Raw genomic sequence first — 19,240 nt, 5'->3', positions numbered from 1 at the left:
AATTATTTTCTTCTCTTATTTTAGTTAATTTCTTTATTTATAGTCTAAATTTTATTAAAAATATTTAATAGCACTCTAAATTTAAAAAACTCAATAACATATTTAAATTATTTAAAATTCAGCAAGTAATTTAAAAATTATATAATATTTTTATACCAATTTGAATTTAAAAACAACATTTTTTACATATAAAAAATATGAGATGAGCTTCAAATTCAAATTTTATACATTTTATATGATTATGACTATTGGACTATTGACAGTGAACCGTGAAATTATGTAATAATTTAAATTTAATAAATATATATTTATTAATATTATAATATTATTTTAATTAAATTTTTAAATAATTTAAGTGTGTTATATAATATTTTTAGAATTCAAATTTTTATAAAATTTTTTAATAAAATTTAAAGATGTAAATATATAATTTGTGGTAATAATATAATATAAAATAAATTGTTTTTCTCTTTATTATCCTATTTAATTTTTCTTCACATCCCTGTACAGTTGAGATCCAAGCGAAGGGTTAACATGCTGTAGAGTAACCTTGGGCCAGGCCTGGCTCGGCTGATACAATCTGGGCTCATGAGGTCCACTCCGGCCTAGCACTTCTCCGGGGCTGCCGTTCAGAATCTGAAAGCGATAGTGAATTCTCGAGGGAAACCATGTTCTTGTTTTTCACGTTGGACAGTTGTATATAAAAAATAAGAGCTTAAACCCTACGAGACTACACAATCAGAGTCTCGGACCTCAAATCTAGTGCTTGTAAGAAGGAGAAAGGCAACAAGGGAATAGGGATACATATGGGTTCCGGTGGATTTTCAAAATGGTGGACGGCCACCATAACTGTAGCTCTTGCAGTTCTTTCTGCAACCACAGCCATCCCTTGTATTCTATCTCTCTTCCTCTCTTATGCATACATCTTATATATTTGTACTATACTTAGTTCTTTTTCTTCTTCTTTCAGATTATTTTTGCAGGAAGAAATCCAAAGCTTTGGATTCAAAGGTTCAAGAGCTTGAGATTGCTCTCAATTCCTCCTTGCAAAAATGTGCTGCTGAGAGGCAAGGTCGAATAAGAGCCCAGCAGGTATTTTACCCCTTCTCTCTTTTGCTTTTAAGTTTTGTACTTTCCGCTTTTTAATCTCTTAATATTGTATCTGATTTCTGATCTAGTAAGTGTTATATTCTATTAGGCATTGAGGGAGGCCTTAGCTCAACCGAAAGTTAAGCACTTGGAGCAGACTTCTTATCCCATGGCACCTATTGGGTTAGTTCAGTCTTGCTTCTCTACCAGGTATTCAAAATGCCAATGTTTAGTTATCCTGTAATTATTTTCTTTTCCAGCTGAAATGGATTATTTTCTAATATTGGAGTACATTGACCGAAAGAGATCAGGATAGAGGTTTAACCTATTAAGTTCATAGCTTTTTATAAGCTGTAGTTTAATAGTTGAGAAAATGAAACCATAAGAATATGTGTAAATTTGGCAGCTGGTGGCAATTGGCAACAGCTGATTTGGCGATGGTGTAGTGGCTGGTTATGGTCAGTAGATTTGTGGGTATGGGGTTATCTCATAGTTTTAGGTTCCTTGTTTTTATCTCTTTGTGAAAGTTTTGAAAATGACTTACTTGGAATATAACTATGCAAAAAATTTAATTTATTTTAAAACAATCAACTTGAGTTTCTCCTTTATTGAGAAAATGTTTTCTATTGACCAATTTCCTATGTCCATCAAAAAATGAAAAATGGTTTCTGAGGAAATATTTTCTGCCAAATTAACATAGATGATAGAACATAAATCATTGGTAGGTTTGATTTTCCATTTCTAATGCATAACAATGGAAACCAACTTGCAGTTGTACTTGGAAAGAGTTAATGTAGTGATGTTGAAGTGTATATATATATATAATGACCAGTTAGATATTTATTTTGTTGGAAAATATGGTATTGAAAGAGTTGAAACATTTTCATGAATATTTTATTTCCAACTCATCGAAAAAAGTTTATATCATTGGTAAATTTATTTAATACATTTTAAGGGCACTGATTTCATTTTTCTCCAAAACAGTAGAACATATTTTACTGTGTATTCTCATATTGGAAAAGGATATTGGGAGAAGGGCAATCAAAAATGGAAAATCATCTACAAAGTCCTCTTTATTGGTTTGGTTGCTTTGTAGCTTATACTTTGGATCCCATCACACACCCCTACTCAATTTTTTGGATTCTGGTACACACGTCTACTTGTTTTTGGGTTCCATTGCACGCCTAAACTTATAAGTTTTCATCACATTCAAACACTTATGCACAACTGTGTATATCTCACTATTTCACTATTTCTCTTGTCCTTTTTTATACCACGAACTAAATTTTTGACAATGTCAAGCTAAAAACCCTAAAACTGTTTAAATATTATTAAAAATATAAGTTTAGGTGCATGGTGGGACTGATGAATCTAATAGAGCTGTGAATTTATGAATTAGGCCGACGAACGGACTTGAGTCACTGCCAAGTGCCAACTGATTCTCATAAGACTTATTAAATTGCTGGAGACACTAGTGTTGCTTTCCATTATCCCATCCTGACTAGCAACAAATGGTAATATGATCACCAATACAGTTTTCGTGGCCCAAGCCTCAATTCTTCAATTAAATGAGTATTTTCTCAAAATTTTGCACTCGATAATAGCAGAGAATAAGGATTCATAGAAGGAGATAAGGCATGCTTGCAATATTTTGTAACAAATAAAAACTTCAATGTCTATGACACTGTTAGGGTCCTTAGAAATGGGATCAAGTTATGGGACGAGGTGGATCAATGGATGAATAAGAAAGTGGTGATTTCTTTTTTAATCTATGATGAAGGTTGTACAAGCTCATTAAGAGAGAACTTGAAAATTTCTTAAGTACTCTACAACTTTTGGCAAATTAATCATGTCTCCTTTATTATCTCAATGGAACTTAAACACAAAGGGAAGAGATAACCTCTTCCTATAACTTCCTGTTGACTTATTTGCTGATCCTAACTGATTTTAGGGATATGATTTGATTTGATTAGGATCCTTAATTATCTCTGTAATTATTTACTTCCTGTTTAGATATAATTCTTTGTGTATAAATAGTCATATAAACCAATTGTAAAGATTAAGAGTGAAATACAAGAATTATCTAAATTTTTCCAAAATTCTTCATGGTATCAGAGCCTTTTTCCTGATTTTAGGGTTCAAATTTAATTTTTTCCTCTTTAGGGTTTCAAAACCCTAGATCTACCTTTTTTGGTAGTAACCCATCTAGGAGCCTTTCCTCCTCTCACCGCCGGCAATAGAACTATTGCCGGCCGATCGCCCAGCTCCGACGTTGAAAAAGCCCGCACGTGAGGCTCACGAGGCTCCTTTCCGTGAACAATCGCCTGACGCTGCTTCGCGGCTCCGATCACTTTGGCGACGATTCCAACCATCTTTCCGGCCTTCTCGTGCCGTTACCCGGTCTTTTGGTGAATCAGTTGGGCTCTCTTGTGTGTACAACCTTGGGTACCTCCTATTCTTTCACGGTTTACAAATCTTTACCATGACAGAAGGTAAAAGGGCCTCGATTCTTAACTCTGATTCCTCGTCCTTCGGTGCCACATCTAACTTTGTAAAGTCAGGTAATGCTTCCTCTCTTAATAATGTTCTATGGATTATCAATTCTGGTGCCAATAGACACATGACAGGCTCTTTTAAAAGCTTTCTCAATTATTTTCCTTTTCTAACCAAAGATAGTATCAGAATTGCTGATGGCTCTTTTACTCCTATATCCGGAACATGTTCTGTTATTTGCACATCCAACATTAAATTATCATCTGTCCTTCATGTTCCCCTCTGTGCTATTACCAATGCCCTTAATTGTAAAATTGAATTCTTTCCTGATCATTGTGTTATTTAGGATCTTCGCACAGGAAAGAGGATTGGCAATGGTAGGCTGCATGATGGCTTATATATATTGGAGGGTGATCCAGGTTCTTCGATATCTCAAGCTTGTTTTGGAGAAAATAAGGATGTCAATCAGGAAATAATACAGTGGCACAAACGGTTAGGGCATCCATCATTTTTTGCCTTAGAAAAACTTTATCCTAATTTGTTTGCTAGAACTCAGTTTGATTCTCTATTTTGTGATGCTTGTGAGTATGCTAAACACTAAAACATCATATCCTTTGAATTATAATAAAAGTCAATTTCCTTTTGCGACTATTCATTCTGATGTTTGGGGGCGTACTCAAACTGTCTCCTTGTCTGGTAATCGATGGTTTGTCACCTTTATTGATTGTTGCACTCGAATGACTTGAGTCTATTTGATTAAGGCTAAAAGTGATGTCTTTTCTTGTTTTCAATCCTTTCATAAGATGGTTTGTACTCAATTTGATACTAAGGTGAAAATTTTGAGAACTTACAATGGAAGAGAATACATGGATAGTAGCTTTTCTGCTTATTTGGAGAGTAATGGGATAGTACACTAGACTAGTTGTCCTTATACTATTGCTCAAAATTGCGTTGCTGAGAGGAAAAATAGGCATCTATTGGAGGTAGCTCGATCTCTTATATTCACCATAAATCTACCCAAAGCATATTGAGGAGATGCAAGTGCTTATCTTATCAATAGAATGCCTCTCAAAACCCTTGACTTAATGAGTCCTTTGGCGGTTCTATAAGGGAAGAATTCATACGTTGTTCCACGAAAAGTATTTGGGTGTGTTTGCATTGTCCATATTAGGACGGTAGGAAAATTGGATCTCAAGGCCCTTAAATGTGTGTTTGTTGGGTATTCTCCAACACAGAAATGATACAAGTGTTATCATCCTCCCTCTAGGAAATACTTAGTTAGTATGGATGTTACCTTCCGAGAAACTGAACCCTACTTCAGTACCACCCACTCACCTCTTCAGGGGGAGAATAATGAGCAAGAAGAGGTGATCCCGAATTCTGTGATTTTGAATGATATGGCTCAACTAGATAGTTTGAGTTCTAGTAGACAGGGGGAGATGTCCAATCAGGGAGAGAGAACTGGTCGTTTGGACAAGCCAGATTTGAGAAGGTATTCGAGGAGAGACAAGGCAGAAGAAGCCATTATGCAGTCTACTCAGAGTCAAGAATCTTCTCCTGGTGAGTTACCCAATCATGAATCTTCTTCTGGTGAGTTACTCACAACTCTTTCTTCTGATGAGTTACTCACAACTCTTTCTTCTGGTGAGTTACCTACAACTCTTGAATGTTTTAATGACTTAGATAAACCTATTGCACAAAGAAAATGAGTCAGATCTTGTACTAAACACTCTATTTCTAACTTTGTTTCTTATGAATCCTTATTTCCTTCCTATAGAGCCTTTGCCTTGTCTATTTCCTCTGTGTCTATTCCACAGGATTGGAAGAAAGCTCTTGCAGATCCTAAATGGAAGAAAGCAATGATTGAAGAGATGAAAGCATTGGCTAAAAATGAGACTTGGGAGCTTGTCACTCTCCCACCTGGGAAGAAACTCGTTGGCTGTAAATGGGTTTTCATAGTGAAACACAAAGCTGATAGCATAATTGAACGGTTTAAGGCCAGATTGGTTGCTAAAGGATTCACCCAAACCTATGGAGTGGATTACCAAGAGACATTTGCCCCAGTTGCAAAAATGAACTCAATCAGAGTTTTGTTATCCTGTGCAGCCAACTTGGACTGGGACTTGCAACAGTTTGATGTGAAGAATGCTTTCCTCTATGGAGATTTAGAGGAAGAAGTGTTCATGGAAATTTCTCCTGGGTTCGCTGATGAGAAGACACAAGGAAAGGTGTGCAGGTTAAAAAAATGCTTTGTATGGGCTAAAACAATCTCCTAGAGCTTGGTTTGACTGGTTTAGCACAACCATGATGGCCTTTGATTACCAACAAAGCAATGCTGATCACACTCTGTTTATCAAACATCACAAGGGTAAGATCTCCCTTCTTATTGTTTATGTTGATGATATAGTGATGACAGGCAATGGCAAAGAGGAAATGACTCAACTAAAGAGGTTGTTAGCTTAGGAATTTGAAATCAAAGGTCTAGGAAAACTGCAATATTTCCTAGGTATCGAGATGGTTAGACCAGAAAAAGGAATTTTCATCTCCCAAAGAAATTAGAAGAAACTGGTATGATGGGGTGTAAACCAGTAGAATCTAATCACAAGTTGAAAGCAGGAACTGGTGAGTCCGTGGATATTGGAAGATACCAGAGATTGGTAAGAAGGTTGATTTATCTCTCACACACTCGACTGAATATAGCTTATGCTGTGCATGACCCTCGCGAGACTCATATACAAGCTGTACTTCGCATCTTAAGATACCTAAAGTCTGCGCCAGGGAAAGGGCTTCTTTACTCCAAACAGGGTCACCTCCGAGTTGAAGCTTTTACAGATGCAGATTGGGCAGGATCTTTTGATGACAGGAGATCCACCTCTGGCTACTGCACAGTTGTGGGAGGGAACTTTATCACCTGGAGGAGCAAAAAACAAAGTGTTGTTGCTCGGTTAAGCGCTGAAGCAGAATACAGAGCAATGGCCCAAGGTGTGTGTGAACTCTTATGGTTACAGAAGTTATTGGAGGAGTTGAGGTTGCTCGAGAGAGACAAGATAACTTTATATTGTGACAATAAAACTGCTATAAGTATAGCACAAAATCCAGTCCACCATGACCGGACGAAACACATTGAAATTGATTGGCACTTCATTAAAGAAAAATTAACAGACGGTATCTTGAGCCTAGTTCATGTGACTTCTACTGGGCAACTTGCGAATGTGTTTACTAAAGGGCTCAACAACAAGATCTACCATAATTTGATTTGCAAGTTGGGCATGTGCGACATCTTTGCAGCAACTTGAGGGGGAGTGTTGATTTATTTGCTGATCCTAATTGATTCTAGGGATACGATTTGATTTGATTTGATTAGGATCCTTAATTATCTCTGTAATTATTATTTGATTATTTACTTCCTGTTTAGATATAATTCTGTGTATAAATAGTCATATAAACCAATTGTAAAGATTAAGAGTGAAATACAAGAATTCTCTAAATTTTTTCAAAATTCTTTACTTCCCAACCTCTTTCTATAAAGAAGGGAAGTTATTAGCATGATCAGAATATAGAGGATTACCCTTCTACAACTAAGGAAAGTGAAAAAAAATAAAGCAAAACACTAACACCACTACTAATAGCACTATTAACCACTAACAACACTATTAATAGCACCATCAACACAGAGGAGACAACACTACTAGAAAGTAGGATATCATGGGTAGTAATAACATATAGAGCTAGTTTTTCTCAACTGCATTAATGATTTTGACTTGGTCTTACATTTCAATATTTTTCTTTCTCCATATGTGAATCTCTTGTATATTAGCAAGGGTCTGCTAACATTACTCTTCCCTATGTTGACGTGCTTGTCCTCAAGCATGAGAGCAGGGAATTGTTGTTTCAACTGAGTGGCAGATTCCCAAGATGGATCCTTCTCATCATTCCCCATTTGTTGACTATGGATGCTCATAACGAGTTAACCAACCCAGAGGATCTTCTTGCCCATTGAATCATGGAAAATCCAATACCATAAGAGCGCTGCTAGAAGAATCAGATCTTGCACAAGTTAAATTGGTTGCCCTTTTTTATTTTGAAGAAGCTCGACTTTGGGTACTGCCATTTGAGATGGATGCAGACTGTTTGGCACTAGCAACAGCTCTTGTGAGGTTCTCCAATTTTGCATTGAGTTCCTCCTGTTGGGATTTATTGGTAGTCTGTCCTTAAAGAAACAAGGCTAAAATTCTATCGAGTTGATGTTGGATTGAATCTCCCATAAGTCCTGATACCAAATGTTAGGGTCCTTAGAAATGGGATCGAGTTATGGGACAAGGTGGATCAATGGATGAAGAAGAAAATGGTTGTTTCTTTTTTAACCTATGAGGAAGGTTGTACAAGCTCATTAAGAGAGAATTTGAAAATCTCTTGAGTTAAGTACTCAACAACTTTTGGTAAATTAACCATGTTTCATTTATTATCTCAGCTGAAGTTAAATACAAAGGGAAGAGATAGCCTCTTCCTATAAACAAGGGAAGTTATTCGCATGATCAGGATCACCCTCCTACAATTAAGGAAAGTGGAAGAAAATAAAGCAAAACACTAATACCACTCTAAGAGCACTATTAACCACTGATAGCATTACTAACAGCACCATTAACACAGGAGACAACACTACTAGCAAGTTGGATGTTATGGGTAGTAACAGCATATAGAGTTAATTTTTCTCAACTGCATTAGTGACTTGGTCTTACATTTCAATATTTTTCTTTCTCTATGCGTGTGAATCTCTTATATATTAGCAAGGGTTGTCTAACAGACACATTCTAGATCTCTAGTTTGCCATCCCTTTTTTTAGTCCTAAGCATTGTATGAAATGAAACAGAGATGAAACAGAGATAAAAAAAGGAGAGGGAAGTAGAGAATTTGAGAGAAAAATGCTTGATAATTCCTTTCAAGCCAATTGGGGTATATATATACTACTTATAAGAATAAATTAATTCCCTAATTATAGCCTAATCATATTCCAATAATATCACACAATCATATCCTTAATTATGCACACAATCACTACAAATCTAGGCTATTTACAGAAAGTGTCTCAACACTCTCCCTCAAGCTGGAGTGTACATGTCATATGCTCCAAGCTTGTTACAAATATATTCGATTCGTGAACCCTGAAGAGATTTTGTGAAAACATCAGCTAGTAGTTGATCATTTGAGTTGAAAAAACTAGTAGAAATGTATTCTGACTCAATCTTTTGCCTAATAAAATGACAATCCACCTCTATGTGCTTCATCCTCATGAAAAACTGGATTTGATGCAATATGGAGAGTAACTTGATTATCACATATCAGCTTCATTTGGCCAGTATCGCCATATTTCAATTCCTGAAGGAGTTGCTTAAACTAAATGAGTTCGCATGTTGCCAGAGCCATAGCTCGATATTCTGCTTCTGCACTTATCTTGCAACTACACCTTGTTTTTCACTTTTCCAGGTTATAAGATTCCCTCCAATCATAAGACAATGTCCTGAAGTAGATCATCTATTTGAAGGAGAACCTGCCCAATCTGCATCAGAATAGCCAACAATTTGTGAGTCACCCTTGTTCTCATAGAGTAAGCCCTGTCTTGGAGCTCCTTTGATATATCTAAGAATGCAAATGACTGCATCCCATTGACTACTGTATGGGGTTTGAAGAAATTGACTAACCACACTTATAGTAAAGGAAATATTTGGTCGCGTGATAGTGAGATAATTGAGCTTGCCAACTAATCTTTTGTATTTAGCAGGATCTTTAAGTGGCTCTCCCTTTTCAGGAACAAGTTTGACATGGGAGTGTCCACATGTCTATAGTCCAACATGCCCATTTCTTCCAAAATATATTTCCATTGAGAAATCGTAATACCTGTTTTAGACTGTGTCACTTCAATCCCCAAGAAATACTTCAATTTTCCCATGTCTTTAGTTTGGAAATGACTGAACTAATGTTGCTTAAGCTGAGAGATTCCATCATGATAATTTTCTGTAATGACAATATCGTCGACATAGACCATCAAGTAGATGCATCTATCACTATTATGACAAAAAAATACGGAATGATTAGAATTACTTCGAGACATTCCAAACTGTTGAACTACAGTGCTGAATCGTCCAAATCATGCTCTGGGAGACTGTTTTAGTCTATGCAAAGAGCGCCGAAGACAACATACTAAGCCTGACTCCCTCTGAGCAACAAACCCTAGAGGTTGCTCCATGTAAACTTCTTCGGGGAGCTCTCCGTAAAGAAAGGATTAATTGCAGCCAACGAGATAAGGAGGCCTCAAAAGCTATTTTGGCTACTGGAAGAAAGTATCATTGTAATCAAGCCCAAAAATCCGTGTGTAATCTTTAGCTACAAGACGAGCTTTAAGACAATTAATTTTGCCATCAGGTCCTACTTTAAATGTGTAAACCCATTGACAACCAACAGTAGACTTCCAAGGTGGTAAGCATATCAGTTTCTAAGTTCCATTGTTATGAAGAGCAATTATTTTCTCAACCATGACATTACATCAATCAGGATGATCAATGCTTCTCTAACTGTTTTGGGTATAGAGACAGCAGGCACAGTAGAAACAAAAGTATAATAAGGAGACAAATGATGAAAACTTACAAAATTATAAATAGGATGAGGATTTCAAGAAGAGCGAATACCTTTTCGAAGAGCAAGAGGAAGAGTAGCTATTACTGCTGAAGGCATGACCAAAGTAGGTGATGATGGAACGGGAGGTGAGTCATTAGAAGTACCTGCATTAGGGGCAGAAATGTCATTGTTATTAACAGATGGGTGAGGCCGACGTGTGTAGACCTGAAGAGGTGGCATAGAAGTGGGAGATGGACACACTTGAGACAAAGGATAAATAAGAGTCGAAGGTATAGACAAAGCTCTAAGAACAAAGGTTTTGTATGCTGGACTAGAAGAAAAGTAAGGAGAGGTTTCAAAAAAGGTGGCATCTGCAGACACAAAATATCTGTTAGTAGTAGGATCATAGTATTTATAACCTTTTTAAAGTCATGAATAGCCGAGAAAGACACATTTAACTGATTTGGACTGGAGTTTGTTTTTGCTATAAGTATAATTATGACCAAAGTATATACATCTGAAAATACGCAGAGACAACTGAGTGGAATTCTTGTTAGGAAATAGAACAGAATGAAGACTTTGATGTTGCAAGATAGAGACAGGCATTCAGTTAATCAAGTAACAAGCAGTGAGGACAACTTCTCTTAAAAAACGCAACAGACCATTGTGATGTAGGAGTAAGGTGCGGGTTGTTTTAATTAAACGCCGATTTTTTCGTTCGGCAACCCCATTTTGTTGTGGGGTATGAGAACAAAAAGTTTGGTGAGTAATATCCTGAGTAGACAAGAAATGAGTGAATGAGAAATACGAATATTCTCTTGCATTGTCACTTCGCAATATCTTAATGCGAACACCAAATTGATTGTGAATTTCAGCATAAAACTTTTGAAAAATAAAAAACAACTCAAAATGATTCTTCATCAGAAAAAGTCAAAGTGCATTGAGAATAGTCATTAATAAAGGTAACAAAATATTGAAATCTCAGAGTTGTACTAACCCGACTTGGACTCCAAATATCTGAATGAACAATGTTAAACATAGAAGTGGCGCTATTATTGACTTGCTTGGAAAAAGAAGTTCGAGTTTGTCTCCCAAGTTGACAAGACTCACATTCTAAAGAAGGCAAGGAAGAGAGATTAGGAACCAGTTTTTGTAACTTGTTCAGACTTGGATGTCTCCAACGACTATGAATGAGTTTAGGGGAGGTGGAAGACACAAAAGCAGTTGGAGAGTTAGAAGTGAAAAAATAGTACAATTCTTGTGACTCATATCCTGCTCCAATTATTTTCTCAGTACTCCAGTCTTGCACAACTATAGATTCAACAGTAAAGATGACTGAACAATGAAGATCTTTAGTCAATTTGCTAACAGAGATTAGGTTGTATGGACATTCAGGAGTAAATAAAATATTAGTCAAAGGGATAGAAGGAAGGAGATATACGTTACTGATCCCTTTAACTTGAGTTTGTGAACCATTAGCTAACGTGACTTTAGACTTTAGATGGTGTAGAATGTGAAATAAGAGTAGAGAAAATATTGGGATTATCAGAGATATGATCAGATGGACTAATGGGTAAAGACTTTGTTAGATAAGCAAAAAAATTACCAGAATGAGCAACATTTGATTGGGTCATGGGGATTGAATTTGTATTGAAGGTGGTCTGCTTCTCAGACATGTCGAGAGAGATTCTAAAACAAGGGACTAGAATAGGGACCTGGCAAAAAAAAGGATCTGGGTTTGTGAATAGTAGTTCCGAAGCTACTGTCCACAAGGGACGGGTGAAGACGAGCTGGACAAGTGACCGGACCTAGTGAGCTGGAGTCGCCGGCGTTGGGCAATGCTGGAGGAAGGGTCAACGGTGTGAAAAAGTTGCCGGAGAACAGTTCACGCGCCGGCGCGTGTATCAGAGTCAGACAGCTTGCGCAGCACGTGGAGGTGCGTGGAGCCGGTTCTGGTGGCGGTGCTTCCCCGGGTCGCCGATTGGAAGCTGGCGAGAATGGTGGGCTAGGTGGTGAAACCGCCTAATTTCCAGAAATTCTCCAAAGGAAGGTGGCAGATTTGCCACTCACAGCTGAACTAAATTTTTTTGGCTCTGATACCATGAAATAGAGATGAAACTGAGATGAAAAAGGAGACGGAAGTAGAGAATTTGAGAGAAAGATGCTTGATAATTCTCTCCAAGCTAATTGGGGTATATATTCTACTTATAAGAATAAATTAATTCCTTAATTATAGTCTAATCATATTCCAATCATATCACACAACCATATCCCTAATTATGCACACAATCACCACAAATTTAGACTATTTATAGAAAGTATCTCAACAATATGAAACCTTGTCGAGTGGATTTGGAAATTTTCCCCTTAAAATTTTATATTTGCCCCCATGTTTTGACTTAAATGAAAACACGCAGAAATATTTTTAGTTTTTGCCCTCTTTGTTCACTCAAAAGCAACTTAAAATTTGTCTTTCATTTTTCTGTTTGAATCACACACATATAAAAGAGAAATAAGTAAGAAAAGTTGAAGAAAGTCAAATAGAAAAAAGTTGAAGGATCCAACTTCAACTTCAATTGTGGGATTTGAGGATCAGATGAATTTATATTCATATTAAGTTCTTTAATTTTCTTGTAATTATTTCTTCTAATTCAACAAAAAAAAAAAGGTTGTAGTTTTATGTATTTTTTTGAGTACCCAAATTTATTTTCTCTACTCCCAATTTTAATATTTATTGTAATACAATAAAATGTAAAAATATAGATAATATGTATCATAATTTTAGAGTTTTATTAATTTTAATGATTAGTAACCGGTTGTAATTAGTATTGGTGCTTGAAATTGTTGAAGGCCATATTGGTAAAATCTTGTTATTGTGATTGTTACGCATGGGGTTTTCTTAAAAACTATATTTTTCTTGATAATGATAAATCATTATGATTATATTTAGTTTCTAGAATAATTAGAAATCATAATATTGTAGTTCTTATAGGTTACTTTTTTTTTTAATAAAAAAAGAAATTATTTTAAGTTAGATTTTCATTTATTATGCTAACAGGAAATATTAATTATAATTATTCTATCACTGTTAGTCAATTTTGACTTTGGAATGGACAAAACTTTTTTTAGTTTGACAGTCTAGCAATTTTACTAATATATTATTGTCTCTAACCTTTGGTTTAACAATCAAACAATTTAACGAAAGATCTTGTTATGTTATATTATTATTTAGTGTGTTTTAGAAAGTTAGTGTAAATGAACATTAACTATGAAATTATACCAAGCATGAGCTATATGGAGTTCAATAAAATATTTTACTATTGATTTCAATTGCAGTAAAGCCTTAAAGGAAAGCAAATATCCACTGCTTATTGAACCAAACTAGGAAAAATTTATATTCTAATTTTACTTTCAGTATCTAAATCAAATAGGTACACGTATAATTTTTCTTTCTGTGAAAGGTTGCCTCCTTTATTCGAATCCTGGCTTTCCCCCTGTGTATGAGAAGTTTTGTTGATAGATCACCATTTCTTACACACATCCTCGCGTAGACTTGTGATAACTCTTTGGAAAGCATATGCACATAATTAATGTTCATATGTGAAGTGCTGTTTAAGGTTCCATAAATTGCTATTCTTAATCTGTGCAGAAATGGGACTCCGAGACAACCTTTACTAGTACCTCTTGCTAGGGGATGCTTAGTCTTCAGTTCCTCTCGAGTTCCTCCGGCATCCCTTGAAGGTTTAGAAGAATATTCTCATTGCTGGATTATATATGTCTTTCATTTGAACACAGATATAGAGAAGTTGTGGAAACAACCTTCTAGATCAAAGTTCAAAGCAAAGGTATATGGTGCTACTTGATTTATTATTTGATTTTGCTCCTGTTAAAATTTGTTTCTTATATAAAAGCTTCTACAAAAGCTTTGCTGGACTGATAGGTTAGAGTACCAAGATTGAAAGGTCGAAGGATGGGAGTCTTCGCTACACGATCTCCACATCGCCCCTGCCCTATTGGACTCACTGTTGCAAAGGTTGGAGAATTCATATCTATATGCATGAATCCTATTGTTTATGCTAATGCTAAAAGTTAAAAAAAAAAAAAAGAAAAGCATGTAGATTACCTTGGACTGATATTAAGATTGATTGGATACTAGGAGATAATTAACTTATAAGTAGCATGAGCCAGATTTTGCTTTTCTTCTTTGAAAATTTCCACCTGTAATATTTTTGTCACCGCTTAAATCTAGAGATATATGCGTCTTTCTTATTGAAAAGTTAAGAACTTCTACAAAAAAAAAATGATAATATCTTATAGAAATGAATATCGAGTATAATTGCACTTACCAGATGCCGGTTAATAGAAATATCCTGTGTACTTTAGGTGGAAGCAGTGCAAGGAAACATGGTTCTTCTTTCTGGTGTAGATCTGGTTGATGGGACTGTAAGTTTTCCATTCTGGATATACACACATGATAATAAACTGAGTTCAACCCTGTTGTTTTAATGTTTTTCGTTGCACTTACTGTTTGAATTTTATCTGCAGCCAATACTTGACATCAAACCCTATCTACCATATTGTGATAGCATCCAAGGAGCAACAGTGCCAAAGTGGGTAATGGTAATAAATCTTGCTGTTTAAATAGCACTCAAACCTTTAGCAAAGCTCAGTTCTTCATGCAGTTTCTAAGAAAATTTGATGTCCTGCTCCGACTATTTTTGCAATAAATCACCGTTCTGGATGTTAAATTTGGGTCAGGCCTAATTCACCCAAAAGCTAGCACAAGGGGAGGAGTGCCTGTGGCCCATATAAGGGCACATTACCACTTTCGTTTCCACAACCAACATGCGATTCAACACACCCCTCGTGTCCGCCCAGAATTTTACTGGTGCGTCCAGAATTTTACTGGTGCATGACAGATTTATATGAGGCCTAACATTGGATGGGAGGCTCTGATACTGTAACATCCTCAAATCCATAGCTAGAGTAGTGACATCACTATGTATGGGTTAGACTATTTCACTACTAGAGTAAGTGGCATTAGGGGAGGTGCTAGCTTAACTCTAAGCTGCTAATAACTGAATCATAGGAAACTGACCTTGCTTTATCTACACTTGATAGGGTAAGGGGTGTTACAGATACCATGTTAAATTTGGGTCTGGCCTAACTCATCCAAAAGTTAGCTCAAGGGGTGAAGTGTCTATGGCCCATATAAGAGGTATATTACCCCTTTTCATAACTGATGTAGGATTCAACACAGGAGATTTATGATTTTGTACTAGCACTATTAAGATTTCAACACAAAGTGGGAGGAACAAAGAGTTTGTAATTTGACAAAGGAATGACTTATAAGCTCCTAAAAGAGAGTTCTACTGATGTATAGGGACCACTACCATTAAGATTGAAAATATCTTTTGATTACTAGAACAGCTTTTTTTCTTATTGTTTACTCGCTTAATTGTACTGAAATTAGCCTTATGTTTGAACAGGAGGACAGCATGTTAGCAGTAGCTTCTGTTAGCTTTTCTGAGGGTTTCTCTGCCTCATTTGCTCATTCTTGGGAAATAGCAGTAAGTTGTTTCTTATCTACTTGGTCATTGTTACTTTGGTATCAGTTACGTTGGGTAAAAATTTCTTATCATATTCTGTAGTAAACTCTCCTTTGCGCATTCTTTTTCTTTTCTCCGCATTTTTATGTTCCTTACTGTCTGTTGACCTTTGCAACGTGATAAAAATCAGCCTTTTCACCTTTATTATCTGTTATATCTTTGGTTAGGGAACAAAAAGCTATAAACATGATAGAAATAGTAAGGAAAGAAAAAAACTCTGAACTTGGTGGCGAAGTTGGTGGCGTTAAAGGAGGAAGAATGAACATATGCTGATTGGATTAGCTCTGCCAACAAAGAATAATTATCATGTTGTCTTTTCTCTACTATTGAACTACCAGAAGGTCACTTATCATGGAGATGATCAATGGGGAGGAATTCTGTGCAATCAAGTTCCAATAAATCCCACCAATATCTTTTTCCCTATGCTCTAGATCAATTTCAGTTAATTTACATCTGATTCAACTGATCTCAATTTTAATGATTAGAACTTACCAGTCAATTTCAACTGATCTGGCATTATTTTCAGAACCATGTAGCTGCAACAAACAATGTGTAGGATGAGATTTCTGTTTTCTCTATTTCCTCAAGAAACTACCCAACTTGTTGCCTCGACAAAATTCTGCATCTGGCATATAATGTGAAAGTTTCAACCACTTTGTAATTCAAACCCCCACGCCATGCAACTCCTTTCCTTCTATAGATAGATCTTATACAATTATGAAAGTTACTATCCTCCTAATGTCTTTTTCTAACAAAAGACCTCCAATTTTCCAACAAAATCTTGGTAAGAAATTTCTTAGTGTCGGTGCTAGTTTTATTACACCCCCATATTATTGAAGAATTTACACTCTTCTCCCTTGCTACTTTCGGCTTTGTTGAATATTCTTTATCCTTTTTGCAATTGTGCAAGGGATGGAGAAGAGGAATATAAACTAGATAGGAAATGTCGAACGATGCTTTTGGTAAGTCCTCTACCCTTGGAAATGTCCCTTATACCTACTAGTTTCTTAGATTTCTTCGAAATTCAACCTTAGGATTCATCTTTGAACTTGGCCTGCAAAAGGTCTTTGTATATCAAAGGAAGGGACCTGCTATACGCCTCGGAGTGATGATAAAAAATATTCATATACCCCTTTATCCAAATTCAGCACTTCTGCCAGAAATCAAATGCTTTGACACTAGAATAATTTTGGATCATAGTTACCAGTTGCTATAGTAGTACTTGATTTAACATGAAAACTGCACGTGTAATACTTGTCATTTCATGGAATAATATATTCAATCTTTGGCAGTCTGAACTCTGAATTCAAAAGGGATAATTACTATCAGGTTCTTGGATTTTAGAAAATTCATTAATTCATCCCTATTTGGAAATCACTCGATTAAAATATTTTTATATTTTGTAAAATCAAACTCTTTAGCCTTTTTGTCAAATAAATCGTTAGCCACTTTGAATGTTTATGTTGTTTAGTCACTGTTAATCACTATAACTAAAGTTAAAACAAGTTAACTAATGGTTTTGTTGACAGTACTAAATAGTATGCTTTTACAAAATTTTCTAAAATTCAGGGACATGTAGTTCTCCCAATTCAAAATCATCTTGTTTCATTTCATTTTTTACCCCATCAAATTTCATATTCTTCTAGTGTTGACCCAGCATTCCCTCTTTGTTGTAGGGAAAGAAGTCACTCTATGCATCGCCTGATGAGTTCCAGCACTTAATAAAACAAGTTCTATCGTGGGATATCCGATCAGTATCTCAACGAAACCAACCTCATGATCCCATTTTTAAGGAAGGAAATGGGAAAGATTTATGTGGTTCTCCAGATTCAGATGGCAACCATGATGAGGATACTTCTGGCAATGAAAATGTTAAGGTTCCCCTTCATTCTGAGGATGTAATATATCACCTAATTTTGGAAGGAATCAACGTCTCATACAGAATTGACTGCAATGGCAATGTAATGGTACAGAAAGCCATAGTTTCATCCGAGTATCCAAATGTTAATCACAACCATTGCAGTTATTCCATGTGGAGAGACAAACTCAGTTGATTTATTATTATTATTATTGGTAACAAAGAGGGGAAGAACAAGAAAAACACCAGACAGAAGAACCACTAACAGAAGCACACGTTGTGGAATGACGTGCCAACCAGGGAAGCAGACCTTGCGGAGCCAATCCGAAAGAAATTGAAAATCAGCAGTAATTCTTTCTGTTCTTAAAAACCAGATTTGTTTTCTCATTTCTTTTCTTTCCTTATGTTGCGTTCATAAAAGTGGGTGGCAATTTTATTTCTGCAATGAACGACTCGAATGATTTTCAGCAAAACTCTCTCCTTTTATATGTACGTTTCCTTTTGGTGTTGTTATTTGCACAGAGAAATACTTATGAAAGCGCAACCAGCCATTTATGGAGATGCAACAGCCTATCTTCTCCGGAGTTCCTTGGAAGAGCAATTACTTTCAACAACTATTGAAAAAGAGACAACTAAAAGACATGCTTATGATCATCAAGATAGAAGAATATGTGAAGGAGTTCAAGTCGATCTGCGACAATCTTGCTGCGATAAAGAAGTCTTCTCTAATCTTGACAAAGTACTTTAGTTTGCTCGTGGTTTAGGATTAAAATATGAGAAAACTACCATATGCTACCCATAATTAGTTCGTTGTTTCTCATGGACATAGTAATAGGGGAGTCCGCAACTGCTTCAACTCAGAGAAAAGGCTTCACTCTAGTTGGTCCTTAATAGGGGAGCACATTGTGGGTTAAACCGAATAATCAAATCAAATCAAACTATTTAGGTTCGATCGGTTCAGTTATTTGGTTCTCTCAATTTGATTCGGTGTAATATTTTTACTAGTTTTGGTTTTATTTTTTCGTATTAAAAAATCGTAAAACCGAAGAACTGATGGAAAAGGGTCCTTAACTCTTCAGCCCATTCCCTAGCCCTTTACTTGTGCAGCCTATGACCAAATCCCTAAGCCTCTTAGCCCTCCCAGGTGTTAACCCTAAAATTTTAACATTTCTCTAAAAATTTCAAGAAGAAAGAACCTTGATTCGTCCACTCTACCGGCCCCCACCCCTGAATCATGTTGTGCATGCCTTTGCTGCCTAGTTGTGCTCTCTACTGCTGTCTGCGCTTGTCTATTGTTATCACCGGCTCTCGAGTTCCATTGGCCATCACATTTTGTCTCTGCTGCCGTCGCCTCTAGAGTGCGGCCAACCTGATTTTTGTTCCAACTTTTGGGCATTTTACAATTGCTTATGAATTATTATATTGTTTTATTATAAGTCCACTTCGCAGACTTATGCATATGTGAAAAAAAATGAAAAAAGGATTATCTTTTGGCCACGTAGAATATAATGTAAATCCTGTTTATTTATAATCTACAAAGTCAGGCAAACAACTGCAAGTTGATATAGTTTCTTCTAGG

The 19,240-nt window shown here is 36.0% G+C and overlaps 1 protein-coding gene across 4 annotated transcripts; it reads left to right on the top strand.

Annotated features, from left to right (window-relative positions):
- The first annotated feature begins 647 nt into the window (after positions 1-647).
- Positions 648-18,637, top strand: LOC110630646 (tRNA (adenine(37)-N6)-methyltransferase). Of its 4 annotated transcripts, XR_006348494.1 has the most exons (11): positions 648-891; positions 971-1,092; positions 1,199-1,299; positions 13,844-14,039; positions 14,135-14,227; positions 14,578-14,637; positions 14,740-14,814; positions 15,684-15,764; positions 17,480-17,892; positions 17,934-18,008; positions 18,184-18,637. XR_006348494.1 is itself a non-coding variant. In XM_043950399.1 (10 exons), the coding sequence occupies exons 1-9, from the start codon at positions 807-809 to the stop codon at positions 17,855-17,857; spliced, it is 1,191 nt and encodes a 396-aa protein (XP_043806334.1). In that variant the 5' UTR covers positions 648-806; the 3' UTR covers positions 17,858-17,892; positions 17,934-18,134. The 4 variants fall into 4 exon arrangements, 2 of the variants coding, with proteins under 2 accessions (XP_043806334.1, XP_021633850.1); XM_043950399.1 differs by lacking the exon at positions 18,184-18,637 and having other exon boundaries at positions 17,934-18,134; XR_002490408.2 differs by having other exon boundaries at positions 650-891; positions 17,480-18,008.
- The last annotated feature ends 603 nt before the right edge of the window (positions 18,638-19,240 follow it).

The sequence above is a fragment of the Manihot esculenta genome, chromosome 14 (assembly GCF_001659605.2).
Source record: "Manihot esculenta cultivar AM560-2 chromosome 14, M.esculenta_v8, whole genome shotgun sequence".
Lineage (NCBI taxonomy): Eukaryota > Viridiplantae > Streptophyta > Magnoliopsida > Malpighiales > Euphorbiaceae > Manihot > Manihot esculenta.
Note: the sequence above shows the minus strand (reverse complement) of the source record. Positions and strands in the feature narration are given on the sequence as shown.